This window comes from Typopeltis vanoorti, chromosome 13, assembly GCF_054136105.1.
Source record: "Typopeltis vanoorti isolate ZY-2024b chromosome 13, IOZ_Tvanoo_1.0, whole genome shotgun sequence".
In the NCBI taxonomy this organism is placed as follows: domain Eukaryota; kingdom Metazoa; phylum Arthropoda; class Arachnida; order Uropygi; family Thelyphonidae; genus Typopeltis; species Typopeltis vanoorti.
This window is the reverse complement of record NC_143561.1, coordinates 76,338,748-76,358,544: the sequence shown is the minus strand read 5'-3', so window position 1 is coordinate 76,358,544 and position 19,797 is coordinate 76,338,748. Positions and strand designations below refer to the sequence as shown.

Here is a 19,797-nt window from a genome sequence, read left to right as displayed (position 1 = left end):
ACTAGCTGACTTTTTTCTTTTTTTGCCCTGGTTCCTTGGAGAAAACAACAAGGGCCTTGTTTAACCGGGCAACACCCCCAGCTGGCATGAAATTCTGTCATGCTGTATCATCATTTGAAATTTTGGTTTAAGCCAATAAGAATGCAATTTTGTCAGTTAAATCCGAAATTTCCAGCCCATCCTTGTCCGTTCAGTATCCAGGTAGATACCTAACAGGGTGCACCACGAGAAGGTGAGGATTGGACATTAGGTCAGAAGCCCTGGTCGGTTCTCTGCATTCCTTTGAAGGCAATGTGGAGATCTCCTCTCATTTATATAGCTTTAACCCTTAAGCACCCTGTAGGTTGACAGAGCTCTTAATATAATATGCCCACCATTTGTAGGTCTCTCCTTGGCATTTGGCCAAGAATAGTCGATTCATGCTGAAGGGGAGAAAGAAATGAAGGATGTACGAATTGGTCGCCAACATGCGAAATCAGGTGCTTTCTTGTCTGTCACTGTACTAGTAGTAGCTTGCTTTTTGTTGTCACTTTTTTGCATTATTTTTTTATTATTAATTTGTATGATGGATCATGTACAGTCAACAAGTTCTGTTGTTAAACATTTCAGTAGCCCTTGCAAAAGAATATTGAATAATGTGCTGACATTCTGCGAAAAAGAATCATCAGAAGGCCGTCTCCTTATTTCCCTTTTTCAAGTCATAAAATGTGCAAGTGCAATTGCATGCATATTGGGGTCGACTGTTAAAAGAATTCGCAGAGAATCAAAAGATGAAGGTAAGCCAAAATTTAAATCTCCTAAAAAAAAAAAGCGCCAGAGAGAAAGAAAACCTCGAAACCGTTGAATGATTTTGATGTAGACTTTATAAGAAGAACTATTCACGAATTTTACGTGGTTGAGAAAAGCGTGCCAACTGTTCCGAAATTGATTCCTACTTAAAGAAAAAATTAATTTTCCTTGGAAAAGAGAAACTTTAAGGAAAATACTTCATGAAATCGGATTTTGTTTTAAAAAGTCCCAGAATAAAAGGAAACTTATCATTGAGCGAAGTGACATTGTTTTATCTAGAACGCAGTATTTGAGAGCAATAAGACGTTTCAGGGAGGAGAAAAGATAGATTGTGTATCCAGATGAAACTTGGATTGATAGTAATTTAACTTATGGAAAATGTTGGCAGTCTAAAGAAGAATGTGGAGTGCTACAAACCGGAAATGCCTCGCAGCGCATAATAATTTTGTGTGTGGGTGAAGAAATGGGTTTTTTTACTGAATTCAAACTTACTATACAAAGCCAATTCAACTACTGGAGATTACCATGGGCAAATGAATTCTACGATCTTCAAAAAGTGGGCAGAAGAAAAACTGATTCCAAACCTTCCTAAAAATGCTGTTCTTTCTTTTAGGGTTACATGATGATCAGCATTCATTTTAAAAAGTTTATGGAATTTACAACCGTGTTAAAAAACTTTTTTATTATCCTGACGTTTCGATCTTCACATCAAGATCATCATCTGGAGCATACATAAATATACAGGACAAGCTGAGTTACATCATTAACTGTAAGCTAGAGAAACAATGATTTGATCACATGTTATTCTACTGGAGTGACCTCTGGTGAAAAAAAAAATTATAAATTACATGAAGCTAAATTCTATTTTACGATGACAGGAATAAACATTCTTTCAGATGGTTTTCTTTCAGAAACAATTGGTGTTCTATTTTTAGTATTACAATTCTTATTTTTGATTTACAATACTGGATTTTCTACAGTCCTGTTTATAGTTGTTCTTAGTGAGGAAGGTTCCGTGGGTCGAATATATACCTTCCATATATTTGGGATTTTTAGACCATCATTATTGTTCAGATTGGGGATGGTTGATAATAATCGCACAGGCTTCCTTGAATTCCATTTATACCATGTTTTAGTGTGATGTAGACAGTTAGTGGTTTTCCAGTCAATTCTGTGTAAGGTATTCAGGGCATGATCAGAAAGGCCAGCTTCACCATAATTATTATATTTAATGCATCGTTTATGTTGTTTTTGTCTGATAGGAATTGTGCGTCTTGTTTCTCTTATATATGGTATATTACAGGTGCAATAAATACGGTATACTCCAGGGTGGGCCAGCGGAGAGAGTGGGTCTTTGGATGAGTTGAGTAAGCTTTTTAATTTTGCAGGAGGTTTAAAGGTGGCTTTGAGGTTGTACTTTTGTAGTACTCTGTTTATTTTGTCTGATATTCCTTTAATGTAGGGAATGGTTATAGTTTTACTGTAGTCTGGTTTGTCTTTGTTTTTTATTGTGGTTTTGTAGAGAATTTTGTTAATAGTGTTTTGGCTGTATACGTTTTTTTGTAAGTTATTACTGATAATTTTAAATTCATCTTTCAGTGCCTGTGCACTGGAAGTGATCGTCTGAGCTCTGTTTTTTAGCATGTTGATGACACCTAGTTTTGAGTTGGGTGGTGGTAGGAGTTTATGTGTATGTATTGTCCTGTATGTGTCAGTTTTCGGTAAACAGCGAAGGAAAGATTGCCAGAGGGAAGACGTGTGACAAGTGTATCTAGAAACGGAAGTGTGTTGTGTTTTTCAATTTCAGTTGTGAACTGTATGCGTTTGTGTTGTTTGTTTAGGTGGCTAAGGAATGGGTCTAATGTTTGGCGGCCATGAGATCAGATCGTGAAAACATCATCAACGTATCTAAGCCAGACTTTGGGTTTTAGAGGGGAGGAATTTAGGGCAAGTTGTCCAAAATGTTCCATGTAAAAGTTAGCAATAGGGGGGATAATGGCGAGCCCATGGCTGTGCCTTCTTTTTGTAAGTAGAAGGCGTTTTTCCATACAAAATAACCCGACCGTAATACATGCGCAAAGAGCGCCGTGATATCTGGAGGGAATTTGTTCTGTAGGAGAAGGATTGTGTCATTGATTGGGACATTCGTAAAGAGAGCAGAGACGTCCTGACTAATAAAATCATCTTTTTCTAATGTAATGTCTTTGATGATGTTTATGAAGTATTGTGTGTTTTTGATATAGGAGGGGAAATGACCTAACAACTCCTTGAGTGTTGCCGCTAATTTTTTGGCTAAGTGATACGTCGGGCTATCAATTCCTTCAATGATAGGTGTTAGTGGGGTGTTTTCTTTGTGAATTTTCGGTAGCCCGTAAATTCTTGGTGAGCGGGCGTAGCGAGGAAACAGTTTTTTGACCGTATCTTCAGGCCATGTGGTAATTGACTTAAGTAGTTTCTCTGTTTTGTTTTTTGTTCTCTTGGTTGGGTTGTAGTTAACTAATTTGTATGTGTTATTGTCAGAGACCAGCAGATTCATTTTTTCTACATAAGTGGTACAGTTTAAAATGACAGTGGCATTTCCTTTATCGGCTCTGGTTATTACTATGTTCGGATTTGTTTTAAGTGATTTTATCGCTGTTAATTCGTATTTAGTTATGTTGCTTGTTATTGTTTTGTTATGGTTTAAAATGTTGACAGCTTCTATACGTATTTTGTGATGCAGTAATCTATCAAAAGCCTTTGCAAAATCGAAGTATACTACTGTGTAACCATCTCCTTCGTTCAATGAAGCTGCCACCTTATTGTAATAAGTAAGTAGATTGCTAAAACATGACCTTCCCTTAGCAAATCCATGCTGTCCATCAAAGATAATACCACTCCCTCCCTCACTTAAGGACCTAAGCCTTAAGCAAGTTATGGACAAAAATAATTGGAAACAATTCCTTGCCAATCCACTAAGATATTTCCTTCCATATCACACAAAGACTGAAATCGAAGCACTCCCCCCCCCCTGCCTGGAGGAGGAGTGCAATACAAATGAACAACCAGAATTTCAACCTGTGAGAGTCACAGATTGAGTCACTTCAACATACCTCCAGTCTTCAAATTCCTATTTCAAATCCGACATCTCGTCTGGAGGGCTTCGATCTCCCTAGACATGTGTGGACCACTTTAAATCGGGTCAGAAGAGAACACAGGAGATGTAAACATCTCCTGCATAAATGGAAATTGTCTGATACCCCAAACTGTGAATGCAGAAGCAGGATTCAGGCTATTAACCACATTGTGCTTGAGTTCCCTATCTACTCATTCTCAGGCACTAAAGAGGACTTTTTTAAATCGACCCTGAATCCCTGGAGTGGATCCAGGATTAAAGGATTAATCTCCGATTCTTAATTTTAATTATTTTAAAATTTTATGTAATATGTATGCAATATCTTGAAACCTGTACAGCATATGCTAAATAAATAAAATTTGTGGAACTACATGGGCAGGTGATTATGACAAGCTTAGGAAGAAGCTTAAATCTGTACCATGGCATAAAACACTACATGGTAAGGAGTACATGGGATATAGTTAAGGGTCATCTAGAGGAAGCAGTATTAAATTGTATATCTAGGGTAAGGAGGGTTAATTGGATAGGAGTTAGACAGATGAGTAATATCATTAAGCATGAGTTGTAGAAGAAAAAAATACTGTGGAGGGTATATAAAGAGAACAATGACCAGCAAATTCATGAACAGTACAAGGCTCAGGCAAGAAAGGTTATCAGCATGGAAAGGAAGTCAAAATCAGATTATGAGAAGAATCTAGCTGAGCAGGCCAAAGGAAATGCCAAACAGTTCTTTTGTTATGTGGCAAATGCAGATATAAAAAAATCGCATATGGAGAGGCAGAATGAAGTTAAAAACAGGTGACTAGAGGAAGAATGACTATGGAAGATTAGTCTTAATGAGTGAGGATGGTCATGAGGAGAAGGATGTGGATAAAATAGTTGAGTTACTGAGGTGATGATACACATTTTTTCTAAGGGTGTATCATCCTAGCGAGACTACTGCTTTAACCTATGTGACAGACACTAATGTGGAAACAGAAGTGGATGAACTGGAGGTGCTTAGGATGCAGAATCTCAATGTAAATACAGCTGTGGGATTAGACAGGATATCAGCTAGGGTTTTGTGAGAATGTGCAAGGGACTGGCAATGTCTTTAACTATTCTATTCTATTCCCTAAGTCATACAGCTGGTGGGAGTAGCTATATGCTACCATAGTAGAGAAATGATTATGAGAAAGTGGTTTCCCATCCTTCCTTGCCGTACTATATCCTATGGCTGTAGCTTGTGTGTTCATGAGGCTGGTTTGCCTGCTTGTGGGATGAAAAACCCCAGATAAACTGGTGGGAAAAAACCCTGCTGTCCATGCCCAAGACCGGCTAACTTGGCATGAGGAAGATCCTTAAGCTCCTCATGTCGTCAACGGGAATCGAACCTAGGACACTTCTTCCCCAGGTATATGCTTTTTGCGAAGCGCATAGCCACTAGGCTAACTGCAAGGGCTGCCTTTAACTAGACTCTTTAATTTAAGTCTCAGCTCTGGTAGAGTTCCAAGGGAGTGAAAAGAGGGCAAAATAATTCCTTTGCACAAGGGAGGTTCCAAGACTGCAGTATCAAATTATAGACCAATCTGTATCTCAAGTATGGTGGTAAAAGTACTAGAAAAACTAGTAAGAAAGAGAATTCAAGAATGGGTAGATAAAAATATGATACTATATGAGGGTCAGCATGGCTTTGTGAAGGGGTTGGTCATGCCTTAGAAATTTACTAACTTTCTATAATAGAGTAACAGCAGAGTTGGATAAAGGAAATGGTTATATGATGATTCTGTTGGATTTTGCAAAGGCATTTGACAGAATACCACATGGAATTCTGTTATACAAATTAAAACATATGAGGATGGATGACACTGGTTAAGTGGATAAGAGGGTGGCTGCTTTTCAGATACCAAAAAGTCAAATACGGAGGGGCAGAATCAAGGTGAAAACAGGTGAAAAGTGGTGTGCCATAAGGTTCAAGGTTCATTAATTTGTACACAAATTATATATGAAATAACCTGAAAGGAAATATTTAGTCGTTTGCCGATGACACAAAATTAGGTAGAGTAATATTAATCGAGGCAATGAGTGTCAGTTTAATGTAGAAATGTAAAGTTATGCATTTTGGAATAAATATTGGGTTGGCAAATAAGTTCAGTCGGTTTTTCAGAGTGGAATGAAACACATTTTATTTAATATATATAATACATACTAGTCAGTTATATATTGATCCTCTTTATCAATGACCTCTTGTCATCTGTCCACCAACTTCATTATGCCGTGTTCATAAAACTCCTTCATAAAACTGATCCTGGTGTCTTTTGACAGCCTCCTCATTAGTGAAGGTTTTCCTGTTCAGAGAATTCTGCAATGATCAGAATAAGTGGTAATCGGAAGGTGCCAGGTCCGGTGAATATGGAGGATGCGGTAAAACATCCCAGCCAAGTTGTAACAATTTACTCCAGGTTGTTACTGAATGATATAATCACGTAATCACAAGAAAGATATTTATTTAACCAAATATTTCGGTCTGGAAATAGCAGACCATCGTCGGTGGTATTACAAGAACAGTTTAAAAAAATATACAAGCTAGAATACTAACAATAGATCGTTGAAATTAGAACATGCCGCGTGATGTTATATCACTAAGTATGAAACGAAATATTTTGAAGTAGAAACATGATTGAATTTGCTATAAAAAAAAAAAAAAAAAAAAAAAAAAAAATTAATGAGTAATCTTGATTAGGCTTTCCCAGATTTTTGATATAGATATGCAGTCATTACGATTCAGGTTGGGATGATGGAGCAAGGCCTCCACGCTTTCCTTGAACAAACGTTCGAACCTATAACGGGATCTATGTAAGAGGCGAGTTTTGGACCAAAGGATGCTGTGGTCAGTTTCAATCCCGTGTTGAGCCAAACCAGACTTTTCAGGTTTATTGTGAAGAATGGATGATTGATGTTCTTGGATTCTTTTTTCAAGAGAACGTCCAGTCTGTCCAAAGTAAGAGAGATCACAGTTGCAAGGAATTTGATAAACTCCAGGAAGAGATAAAGTTGAGCGTTTGTCTTTAGGAGAAGGAAAATGAGAAGACAATTTGTTAATAGGAGAATACGTAGCTGTTAAATCATATTTCTTCAAAATTCTTGTGATAGGTTCTGAAATACCGGAAATATAAGGAATAGGTACTCGACGTATTGAATCTTTGTTGTTTTGTGGAGGATTATAAGATGTAAGAAGACGTTGAATACTTTTTTCAGAAAAGCCATTGAGTTTCATGTGTTGCTGGATAGTAGAAAGTTCTTTCTGTAGATAATCAAAAGTAGAACAATTAGTTTTGGCTCTTTTGATGAGACATTTTATAATTCCTGTTTTTTGACATGGATGATGGGCTGATTCTTTCAGAATATAACGACCTGTGAATGTTGGTTTCCTGTATACTGTAGTTGTAAGAATATTTGAAGATGATCGGATGAGGAGAACGTCTAAAAAAGATAACTGGTTGTTTTCTTCTAATTCCATAGTAAACTTTATGCGATGATGTAAGGAATTAATACTGTTTAAAAAGGAAGATAAAGTGTTTTTACTGTGAGGCCAAATAGCAAATATGTCATCTATATATCTTACCCAAAAAGATGGTAGAGGGAAACTAGATGTGAAGAGGACTTTTTCTAAATGTTCTAAATAAAAGTTGGCTAAAGCTGGAGAAAGAGGACTTCCCATGGCTGTTCCTTCTACTTGGCTATAACATTTGTTTTGACATATGAAATAACCAGAATGTATAACGAAATCGAATAGTTTTATAATATCTTGAGGAAAGATGTCAGCAAGTAGTTTTAAAGTTTCCTTAAGAGGTACATTGGTGTATAAAGATTCTATATCAAAACTAACCATAAGATCTGTAGGTTGTAATGAGACATCTTTTAATTTTTCTAAGAAATCTGAGGAGTTTTTTAAAAAAGAACTCGAGTTGCCAATGTAAGATTTCAGTAATTTAGCTAGATATTTGGCTATACGGTAAGTAGGAGAATCAATGCAATCTACTATTGGACGAAGAGGATAGTCAATCTTATGGAGTTTTGGAAGGCCATAAAATCTAGGAGGTCTTGCAAAATGAGTTTTAAGTCTTTCAATTGTGTCTTTATCCAAACTGATGACTTCATCAAGGAGAGAATTTAATTTCTTTAGTTGTCTGTTGGTTGGATTATAATCAATTTCTTGATATGTGGAGCATCTCTTGATATTTGGCTATACTTACCGTATAGCCAAATATCTAGCTAAATTACTGAAATCTTACATTGGCAACTCGAGTTCTTTTTTAAAAAACTCCTCAGATTTCTTAGAAAAATTAAAAGATGTCTCATTACAACCTACAGATCTTATGGTTAGTTTTGATATAGAATCTTTATACACCAATGTACCTCTTAAGGAAACTTTAAAACTACTTGCTGACATCTTTCCTCAAGATATTATAAAACTATTCGATTTCGTTATACATTCTGGTTATTTCATATGTCAAAACAAATTTTATAGCCAAGTAGAAGGAACAGCCATGGGAAGTCCTCTTTCTCCAGCTTTAGCCAACTTTTATTTAGAACATTTAGAAAAAGTCCTCTTCACATCTAGTTTCCCTCTACCATCTTTTTGGGTAAGATATATAGATGACATATTTGCTATTTGGCCTCACAGTAAAAACACTTTATCTTCCTTTTTAAACAGTATTAATTCCTTACATCATCGCATAAAGTTTACTATGGAATTAGAAGAAAACAACCAGTTATCTTTTTTAGACGTTCTCCTCATCCGATCATCTTCAAATATTCTTACAACTACAGTATACAGGAAACCAACATTCACAGGTCGTTATATTCTGAAAGAATCAGCCCATCATCCATGTCAAAAAACAGGAATTATAAAATGTCTCATCAAAAGAGCCAAAACTAATTGTTCTACTTTTGATTATCTACAGAAAGAACTTTCTACTATCCAGCAACACATGAAACTCAATGGCTTTTCTGAAAAAAGTATTCAACGTCTTCTTACATCTTATAATCCTCCACAAAACAACAAAGATTCAATACGTCGAGTACCTATTCCTTATATTTCCGGTATTTCAGAACCTATCGCAAGAATTTTGAAGAAATATGATTTAACAGCTACGTATTCTCCTATTAACAAATTGTCTTCTCATTTTCCTTCTCCTAAAGACAAATGCTCAACTTTATCTCTTCCTGGAGTTTATCAAATTCCTTGCAACTGTGATCTCTCTTACTTTGGACAGACTGGACGTTCTCTTGAAAAAAGAATCCAAGAACATCAATCATCCATTCTTCACAATAAACCTGAAAAGTCTGGTTTGGCTCAACACGGGATTGAAACTGACCACAGCATCCTTTGGTCCAAAACTCGCCTCTTACATAGATCCCGTTATAGGTTCGAACGTTTGTTCAAGGAAAGCGTGGAGGCCTTGCTCCATCATCCCAACCTGAATCGTAATGACTGCATATCTATATCAAAAATCTGGGAAAGCCTAATCAAGATTACTCATTAATTTTTTTTTTTTTTTTTTTTTTTTTTTTTTATAGCAAATTCAATCATGTTTCTACTTCAAAATATTTCGTTTCATACTTAGTGATATAACATCACGCGGCATGTTCTAATTTCAACGATCTATTGTTAGTATTCTAGCTTGTATATTTTTTTAAACTGTTCTTGTAATACCACCGACGATGGTCTGCTATTTCCAGACCGAAATATTTGGTTAAATAAATATCTTTCTTGTGATTACGTGATTATATCATTCAGTCTTATGTCGCAAGTATCCTTAAAACAACAAATTCTTATCCTCCAGGTTGTTACGATGTGTGGGATCTGGCATTGTTGTGGTGAAAGACAACTCCTTTCCGATTTGCCAATTCAGGACGTTTTGTGCTAATTGCATGGGCCAGTCGAGTTAACTGTGAGCAATAGACAGTTGAATCAATCGTTCTGCCTGACAGTAACACCTCGTAGTTCACAACACCTTTATAATCCCATCACACAGAGAGCATGATCTTCTTTGGGTGCAATCTCGCTTTCCAGGTTGTTTGCAGCGGTTCACTCATGCCCCATGATCTTTTACGTACCACATTATTGTACACAACCCATTCTTCATCTCCCGTAATCATCCGCTTCAAAAATGGGTCATTTTCTTGGTGACATCGCAGTGAATCACAGATGGGTAAGCGAGCAGTCATACTGGCCTCAGTCAATTCATGTGGCACCCAAACATTGAGTTTTGAAACATATCCCAGCTTGTGCAAATGGTTTTCAACGCTTGTATGGGATATGTTCAGTACTGCAGCAATCTCCCGCACTGTTTGTGATGGATTTTTGTCGACGATATCCTTCACAACACTCGAATCAACCTTGGTCAGGCGACTGCAGCGAGGTGCATCACTGACGTCGAAATCTCCAGAACAGAATTTGGCAAACCACTTTTGGTATACACGTTCTGTTAAGGCACCATCCCCATATACACTGCATATTTTTTATGGGCCTCTGCAGCTCGTTTGCCTTTTTTGAAATAAAAAAGCAAAACATGCTGGTAATGTATGTTATTTCCTTCCATTTCTAAAAATATATTACACACACGCAACTGAAGTAAGCCGAATGAAAATTCACTGAAAGGTTATGTGAAATGTCGCCTTTCAACTGCTCAATAGCGTTGTGTGATAGCGCAACAATAGGGACAGGCGAAGCGGCGTAAACTTGTACTAATGCATAAACCGAATCAACTTATTTGCCAGCCCAACAGATTAGAAGCTGTGTATCATTGATGGCACTGTATTCCACAAAATAGATGAAGCTAGAGATTTGGAGGGGGGGAATAGACAAAGAGTTAAAGCTTAGAGGATGTATTGCTAAGGTTATTAAGATGTCCCATAAGATTATCTGGCTATTGAATAGCACATTAACAAGTAGAGATAAGGATTTATTCCTCTTTTTAAGGCTTTGATATGCGCACATCTGGATTACTGTGCTTAAGTTTTGTCCCCTGGGTTTCTTGGGGATGAGGAAGCAGTGGAGAGGATTCAGAAGCAAATGACCAAGATGGTTAGTGGCCTGTGGAATGTTCGCTATGAGAATAGACTGAAGGCCTGTGGATTGCAGAAGTTGGTTGAGAGGATAAAAAGAGAGGATATGATCAAAACATTTAAGTTGCTTAAAGGGTTTTATAAGATAGATGCTGGAGAAATATTTCAGCACTTGGGTAGTGGGACCAGAACATGGGGTCATCCCAGTAAGTTGAATAAAAGTGTGGTTAGTAGTGGTGTGAGGACTAGATTTTTTGCTTTGAGAGTTGTGGATGAGTGGAATGGGTTGCCAGAGTCAATTGTAATGCTTGGTCTATTAATGGGTTCAAGGAGAGATATGATAGATTGTGTGGATTGATTGGGTCTTCCACGATGAGTCTTTGGACTCCAGGTGCTGGTATTATAATAATAATAATGATTTCTCATTCAGGATTTATTAGATATTCAAACACCATAATCAGATTAAGAATTTTAGTAATTAGTGCCAAGCTAAGGTGTTCAAAATGATTGCTTTATTATTAGAACACATGACGAATTACCATTCCTCATTATAACATGTGGCAAATTACCACATGTGATTTTCATTATGGTTGTATAGATTGGAAGGAAGAAATAGCATTTGGGAAGAAGGAAAATGAATTTCATGAGTTCTTGAGAGTTAACTATCATTATCATGTAAAGGAGGAGGGCAAGTGAGGCTCGAGAGCTTCAGATCTGTTCATATCATCAGAGGATGTAATTGTGAGTGGGGTTTCATTCACACTTTCCTCCAGCTGGTGAGAGCGATCATGAAGTGATCCCCTGGGTTGTTGCTAGCCATATGCAGACTTCTGTGAGGAAAGGATATATGTGGAATTATAAGGTTGGTGATTATGACAAGCTTAGGAGACAGCTTGGAGATATAGCATGGAATGAGGAGTTGAATGGTAAGGAAATAAATGCTGCATGGGAATTGACAAAGGAATGCATAACAGCATCAACGTATGAATGTATTCTGAAGGCCAAAAGACCGAATAAGGTAGGTGTAAAATGGATGAAATCTGGAAGAAGAAGATGCATTTATAGGCAGTACAGGAAGAATAATGGTAATAATCAGTTTCATGCAGAATATAAAGAACAAGTCAGGAGAGTGACTAATTTAGTAAGGAAAACAAAAGTGCAGTATGAGCAGAAATTGGCAAATCAGTGAAGGAAAACCCTAGAGAGTTTTTTTAGATATGTGGCAAGTAGAAGGAAGAATGATTATGATAAGATGATGTTAATGGATGAAAATGGGAATGGTAACTGCTGCAGAAGACATTGTTGAGGTAATCAGTGATTAATTTATAAGTGTGTTTCATCCTCACCAGGGTGAAATCATGAGAAACTTAAGATGACTTCATTGTGATAGAGCAACAGGTAATTGAGGAAATAAATAACCTTGATGTCAATAAGGGAATAGGATTTGATGACATATCACCACACATCTTAGGGAATGTTCCAGGGAATTTGCAGTAGCATTGGCATGCTCGTTTAATAAGAGTCCATTCCAAGGGAGTGGAAAGAAGGTAAAATTGTTCCACTGAATAAAGGTGGTGATAAGGCAGTGATTTCAAATTAATTATAGGACAGTGTATATCTGGAGTTGTGATGAAGGTACTAGAGAGATTGGTGAGAAGTAGGATACAGAATTGGGTTGAAAACAGCAGTATTCTTTTTGTGGTTATCAGATGGATTTGTTAAGGGAGATCACGTTTTACTAACTTATTTATGTACTATAACAAGGAGACAAATACCTTGTACAAGGGAGATGCATATACAATGATGTACTCGGATTTTGCAAAAGCTTTTGATAGGTTCCCATGCAACAAACTACAGAATAAATTGAAACAGATGGGACTGGATAACAGATATCTGAGTTGGATCAGTAACTGGCTGTCAGATAGGTATCAGAAAGTTGAATATTGGAGTGCGGTATCCCATAAGAGGAAGGTCACTAGTGGTGTCCTGCAGGAATCAGTTTTGGGACCATTGATGTTCAATTTGTATATAAATGATATTGGGATGGGGAACTAGTGATATGCAGCTGTTTGCAGCCTATACAAAATTGGAGATTTTGCATCATCTGGTAGAAGTACCTGAAGACACTGCATCAAATAATGGTAATGATGAGGAGGACCCTAACATGTAGAAATAAAGAGGTTATAATGCCACTGGATTATTGTGCACAGATCTGGTTGCCAGATTTTCATGATGACGAGAATATGTTGGAAAGGGTCCAGAGAAGATTCACAAATGTGATCAGTGGTCTTTGGAATGTGGAGAATATGAGGACAGATTGAGAAAATGTAAATTGCAAAGCCTCATCAATAGGGGGAAGAGGGGGGGGGAATATGATTGAGACATATAAGCTAGTCAGGGGTTGCTATCAGGTTGACATGGAAGAGATTTTTCATAAAATGGGAGAAGGGGGTAGAACTAGAGGCCATCACTGGAAAATGTATAAAGAGGGAATGCTGTGAATGTAGACACATTGAAACATTGTGATGCACGGTTAGATAAGCATTTTGTGCAATATTGTGTACCTCCATGATTAGTTGGACACCATTGAGGTTGGATGTTAATGATAATAACTACTGCACTGTTATGCTGCTTCATTTTTAAATTGTGCAACTTAAAAAAAAAAAAAAAAAAGAAGATAGAACTGTTCAGTTAATAGAAGATAGAACTGTTCAGTTACCTTCTCAAAGTGAAGTATGGCATTACCTAAGTATTACCTATTTATATACTGAAATTCTGCTGTTTGCTGACCAAGGTTATGTAGTTAATAAGTTCAGTATACATATATTTGTAAGATTAATGGAATGTAAACAATGGAAATTTTTTAAGATGCATATGTTATATATATTTGTGAGTTTAACAGAATGTAAATGATGGAATTTTTTTTAAGATGCATATTTTTACATTATGGAGAACTTAGACTTAAGTTGTAAATACTTACTTAACCTGCTGAACAGAGCTATGTTCGGCTTTTCTTAACATCAAACTGATTTCTGTAAAAGGTTTTTGGACTAGAAAGAAAGAAAACATATCAAACACTGAGTTTCAAAACTGAAATGTCTACATTCAAAAATTAAATTTTGAGTAACGATAGATGTAAGTGAAATTTAGAAACAGATCCTCATTTTGAACACATTCACCACACACACACATGGGATATGAGAAATTGTCACATCAACTCCACAGAACAGTCTGCTTAAGAGCATCAATGGAACCAAAAAATTCTGTCATTGTCAATACTGTCATGAAGTCTGGTGTTAATATTAATATGAGGCAGCAATATCACTGAGCAGAAAGGTTACAAGTGGAGTTCATTATTATGTAATCTTTATGTCAATGATAATGTCAGTGGATTACAGGCAGTTATACAGATGTTTGTAGATGACATCAAGTTTGGTAGGTTATTAGTATTAGTGCTAATACTTACATAAATACATATGAAGAATGACAAAATTGTTTGTGGAAATTATAAATTATTTTCTCTGTTATGTATAACACTAAAAGTATTTATCTCTATTTTGAAGAATAGATTAAATTCCTTTATGGAGAACATAAATGGTACCTACCTAGGATGTTTCAGGAAAGGCAAATCCACAATTGATCAGATACATATGGTTAAACAATTATTAGAGAAATTTTAGGAATTTGATATAAATATTCATTAGATGTTTATTGATTTCCAAAAAGAATATGACAGCATTAATAATAACTTATATGAGATTGATTTAACTTTGGAATATCAGATAAGTCTTATAAGGTTAACAATAGAAAATTCAGAAGCACAATACAATTTAACAGATCCCTTTCCAATAACTCAAGGATTAAAACAAGGTGATAGCCCAGCTCCAATACTTTTTAACTTTGCCATGATTCAATAATGTATTACAAAGCTAAAATATATGAAAGACACTGTAATAAATAAATCAGTACAGATCACAGCATATCCTGGAGGGAGAATGAATAGAGTGATTCTGGCAGGTGTATAAAAAACAAGCATGTGAGGGAGAGAGTTAACGGTTATGGCTTGATTGCTTGTTTTATGATGTGGGGATGGCTGTGGTCACACTGCACCAGCATTATTGTCAGAGCAATATACAAGTTAAAAAATAGTAAATTATGAAATAAATGGATATAAATAAAAATGTGTATAAATGCATTTCTAAAAAGAAAGGTGTATAAAAACAAGTATATGAGAATGGATAAAAATTAGATGTAAATGATCAATGAGAAATGAAATATGAAGTTCATAAAACAAACAAACAAAAAAAAAGGCATTAAAAGGGTATATCCAAAGAACAATATTGTATAAATAAAAACAGTTTGAACAATCAATATATGGGAAAAGATGTTTTCAAAAATTTAAAACCAAAAACATTATTATTACTAACATCTGACCTCCATGGAGTCAGAGACTCATAATGGCAGGTACACACACAAATTATACCGTTTCCAGGAATGGCCTCTTGTTTCATCCCCCCCCCCCCCCCCCATTCTATGAAAAATATCTTCTTTAATGTCAACCTGATAACAACCCCTGACTAACATGTCTCAATCATTATTCTCCCTTCGTCCTCCTATTCATGAAGCTTTGCAATTTACATTCTTCTGTATACAAAATTTGTTAAAGAGGTAGACTTACTGATCAATGAATGATACATACATTTCGTATGGGTTGGATTTGTGCAAAAAGAAAGATAAAAAATGAATATATATATATATATATATATATATATATATATATACTAAAACTAGATACTAAAAATAACAAATTTAAGTTCAGATTGTCTCTAATCCATTGGACTGCGTCTGGAGTAGACTGAAACAAGTCCATCAATGTGCCCTTAAAACTCTGCAGTGGTCAGTCGTGGATAATACAGGACTGGATAGATGAAAATGGGATACTGTATGGGGGGACAACATGGTTTTGTGAAGGATAGATCATGCCTCAGTAACTTGCTCACGTTTTATAACACAGTGGTAGCTGAATTGGATGAGGATAATGGATTTACAGTGATTCTACTGGACCTTGCCAAGGCCTTTGACAGGATACCACATGTTACTCTAATCAGTAAACTGGAGCAGATGGGGATGGATATAGGGTTGGTGAGATGGATAGGAGGGTGGTTGATGGAGAGATACCAGAGAGTGGAGTCCAAAAGACGGCTTGTGACTAGTGGTGTGCCACAGGGTTCTATTCTTGGACCACTACTTTTCAATTTGTTCATTAACGATATAGGAAAGGATCTGAGAGGAAGTGTTCACTTGTTTGCTGATGATGCAAAGTTGGGTAGAGCAATTGTTAGTGCACAGGATGTCAAAATTTTGCAGGATGATTTGGATAGTTTGGAGGACTGGGCTAGGGAAAATGGATGTCAATTTAATGTGGCAAAGTGTAAGGTTATGCATTTTGGAGTGTAAAGATTAGCAGCAGTATATCACATTGGTGGAACCGTACTCCAGGAGATTGATGAGACCAGGGATTTGGGAGTTGAAGTTTAGGGGACAAATAGCAAAAGTGGCCAAGACAGCTGATCAAATCGCTTGGTTGCTGAAAAATACTTTAACAAGCAGAGACAAACAAGTTATTGTTCCTCTATATCGAGCCTTGATAAGACCCCCATCTAGACTACTGTGCCCAGATATGGGTGGCAGGGTTTCTTCTTGATGGGGAGGAGGTGGAGAGGATCCAGAGACGACTGACCAAGATGATAGCAGGTCTGTGGAATGAACCTTATGAGAACAGGTTGAAGATTTGTGGGTTGCAAAAATTGGTTGATAGGCAGAAAAGGGGTGATATGATTGAGACATTCAAATTACTGAAGGGTTTTTATAGGATTAATCCAGAAGATATTTTTGAGAATAGGATTGGTGGTGGGAGGACTAGGGGCCATACATGGAAGCTGGGCAAGAGTGTGGTTAGCAGGGGTGTTAGAACTAGATATTTTACTTGGAGAGTGGTGAATGAGCGGAATAAGCTGCCAGAGTCTGTTGTGTGTGTGTGTGCTATGACTGTGAATGAGTTCAAGGCGAGGTATGGTAGATACTGTGTGAATGTCGAATAGTTGCTCTTGACATGATGTTAGGGCCTCCCTCGAAGAGTCTGTCGACTCCTTGGAGTTGCCCGAGATAATAATAATAATAATAATATGATTGACAGTCTGTTGATCAGCACCACAGTCACATGTTGGGGATTGATGCAAGCCCCACTTGTACATAATGGTAGCACATCTGCCTGTGCTCCTCAGGTGGTTGAGTATGCTTCATTGTCACCTGGGCAGGTCAAAGCCAGGGGCCTCTGTTGTGGGGTCTGTAATAAAGTGTCCTTTTTTATTGTTGAAGTAAGCTAGCGATTCTTCCATTCAGTTTCAGCAGAATATGTATCTGGTTGCGGGACTTTAAGCGAATAGGTGGTAGATTTTGGAGGTCCTATGGATGGGTAAGTTGTAATTTGCCATACATTTTATCCACTCTCTGTAAGTGGCAGCTTTCCTCCTTATTTCTGGTGGTATGATGTTAGAGAGTGTTGGTAGCCACTCACGGGTGTAGACTTTATGCAACCCGTGATAATTCTCATGGTTTCGTCAAGTTGCACGTCGACCTTGCTGACACGTTTACTCAAACACTACACTGGCACACAGCATTCTGCAGAAGAGTACACTACGGCGTGGGCAGCAGATTTTAAAGTGTTGGCTCCTCTCCCCAGCCTGGGCACACAAGCTTCCTGATGATATTATTCCTAGTTTTTAGCTTTTAGCAGACATTTTCCAGGTGTTTTCTGAAGGGTTAAAGAGTGATCTAAGCTGACTCCAAGATATTTGGGTTGGAGTTGTGCTTCAAAGTTTCTCCTTTGAATGAGACCTTCAGCTGTTTATCAGCTTGATGATTGTTGAAGTGAAATGTACAAACTTCAGTTTTAGAGGAATTTGGGCAGAGACGCCATCTGGTGTAATAGTTTACAGAATTTCAAGGTCAGAACTGAGTCAAATCATCTGCGTATGTGAACTTTTGGGAGAAGGTTTGTGACATGTCACTAATGCATAAATTAAAGAGGAGCAGAGCTAGCACAAAGTCTTGTGGTAGTTAGTCCATTTTTTTAGTACTTTAAAGGGACTATTTTTACATTCAGTTGTACCTTGAATTTGCTCTTTGATGTCATCAGTTCATCATCATCAAATTCCTGCCATGTACCCTCAAAGGGTGTACAGGATATGATAGTACTACATGAAAAATTTACATCATTACTAACTTCCTATCTACAATTTTCACCAGATCAGTCTGTTACTTGTCAAGACTACAATATTATCAGATCTTATATTTCTGTCTTCTAAGGCACTATTGTATCAATCCACCTATATCTTGGTCTTCCTCTGGGTAGTTTTCCTGCCAACCTGGCAGAGAACACTTGTTTTGCCAATCTTTCCTCGCCCATTCTGTTTAAATGACCACACCACCTGAAATTAGCTCTGCTAATGCATTCCTGGATGCCGACAATGTCAAGTTTTCTTTCCTAATATCCCCGTTTTTCATATGATCGATGCCATCTGTTCACGCCTCTAATCTTTCTCAGGACTCTCATATCTGTGGTCTCTAGTCTTTGGTCAGGTGTTTTACTTCTAACTCAGCTCTCAGATCCATAAGTTAAAACTGGTTTGAACACTGTCTTGTATACAGCAAGTTTAGTGTTCTGACTAATTTCTCTCTTATTCCATATGAATTTATTCAATTGACTTCCTACCATACCAGCTTTATTGAATCTGTTGTCTATTTCCTTATTTGATTTACCATCTTCACTAAAAATCATGCCTAAGTAGCTGAAATGTTTTACTTCTTCCACAGGTTCTCTGTTCACAATGTAGTTGACATTTTCAATGATTCTGCCTATTTTCATTGTCTTTGTCTTTTTATTGCTGATCTTCATACCATATCTATTACAACAGTTATTCAATTTAGTCAAGGAATCTTGCAGACTCACAGTGGATTTATTGATAAGTATAACATTGTCTGCATAAAGCAAAGAGCTGACATTAACATCTCCAATTTTGATATCATGTTTAATACCACTTTCCTTCATAATGTGATCCATATAGATAATGAATAACAGAGGGGATAATGTACATCCTTGTCTCACACCAGATTTAACATTAAACCATTTTCCTGTACTTCCATCATTTCTAACTGCTGACTTACAACTCAAATAAAGACTAAGTATTGCTTGATATAATGCCCCATTCACACCATATAACTGTAGCCTATTGAATAGCTTCTCTCTTGACAACTTATCATATGCCTTTTCCAGATCGACAAAACTTAAATACAGATCTTTGTTATATTCCCATGCTTTCTCGACTATTTGTCGTAAAGTGAAGATCTGATAATGACAGCCTCTTTTTGGCCAGAATCCAGCTTGTTCTTCACCAAGCTTTTCTTCTACAATTCTTCTCAACCGTTTCTCAAGTATACTTGCATATATCTTACCAGGAACACTCAGTAGGGAAATACCTCTGTAATTCTCACGTTCAGTTTTATTTCCCTTTTTATATATGGGCACTATGAGAGCTCTACTCCAATCATCGGGAATTCGTCCCTCTGTCCAGGCCTTCTGAACTATGCAGTGCAGCCACTGCAAGACTTTTATACCACCATACTTCAGCATTTCTGCTCAAATATCATCTACTCCTGCTGCCTTTCCACATTTTAAACCTTTGATGGCTTTTTCTACTTCAAGCATGGATATGTATTCCTGACTATCCATGAGTGTTTTTTACTGTTATGACTGTGTTATCACTGCTTGTTTCATTTAG

The 19,797-nt window shown here is 36.9% G+C and overlaps 1 protein-coding gene across 2 annotated transcripts in view; it reads right to left on the bottom strand.

The window, feature by feature from the left end:
- Positions 1–19,797, bottom strand: part of LOC150100293 (intermembrane lipid transfer protein Vps13-like) — a 654,685-nt gene that overhangs the window by 202,151 nt on the left and 432,737 nt on the right. For both annotated transcript variants that reach the window (XM_090402852.1, XM_090402853.1), the window contains one exon: positions 13,938–14,007. In XM_090402852.1, the coding sequence (XP_090258978.1) occupies positions 13,938–14,007 (70 nt within the window). The remainder of the gene's footprint in view (positions 1–13,937; positions 14,008–19,797) is intronic.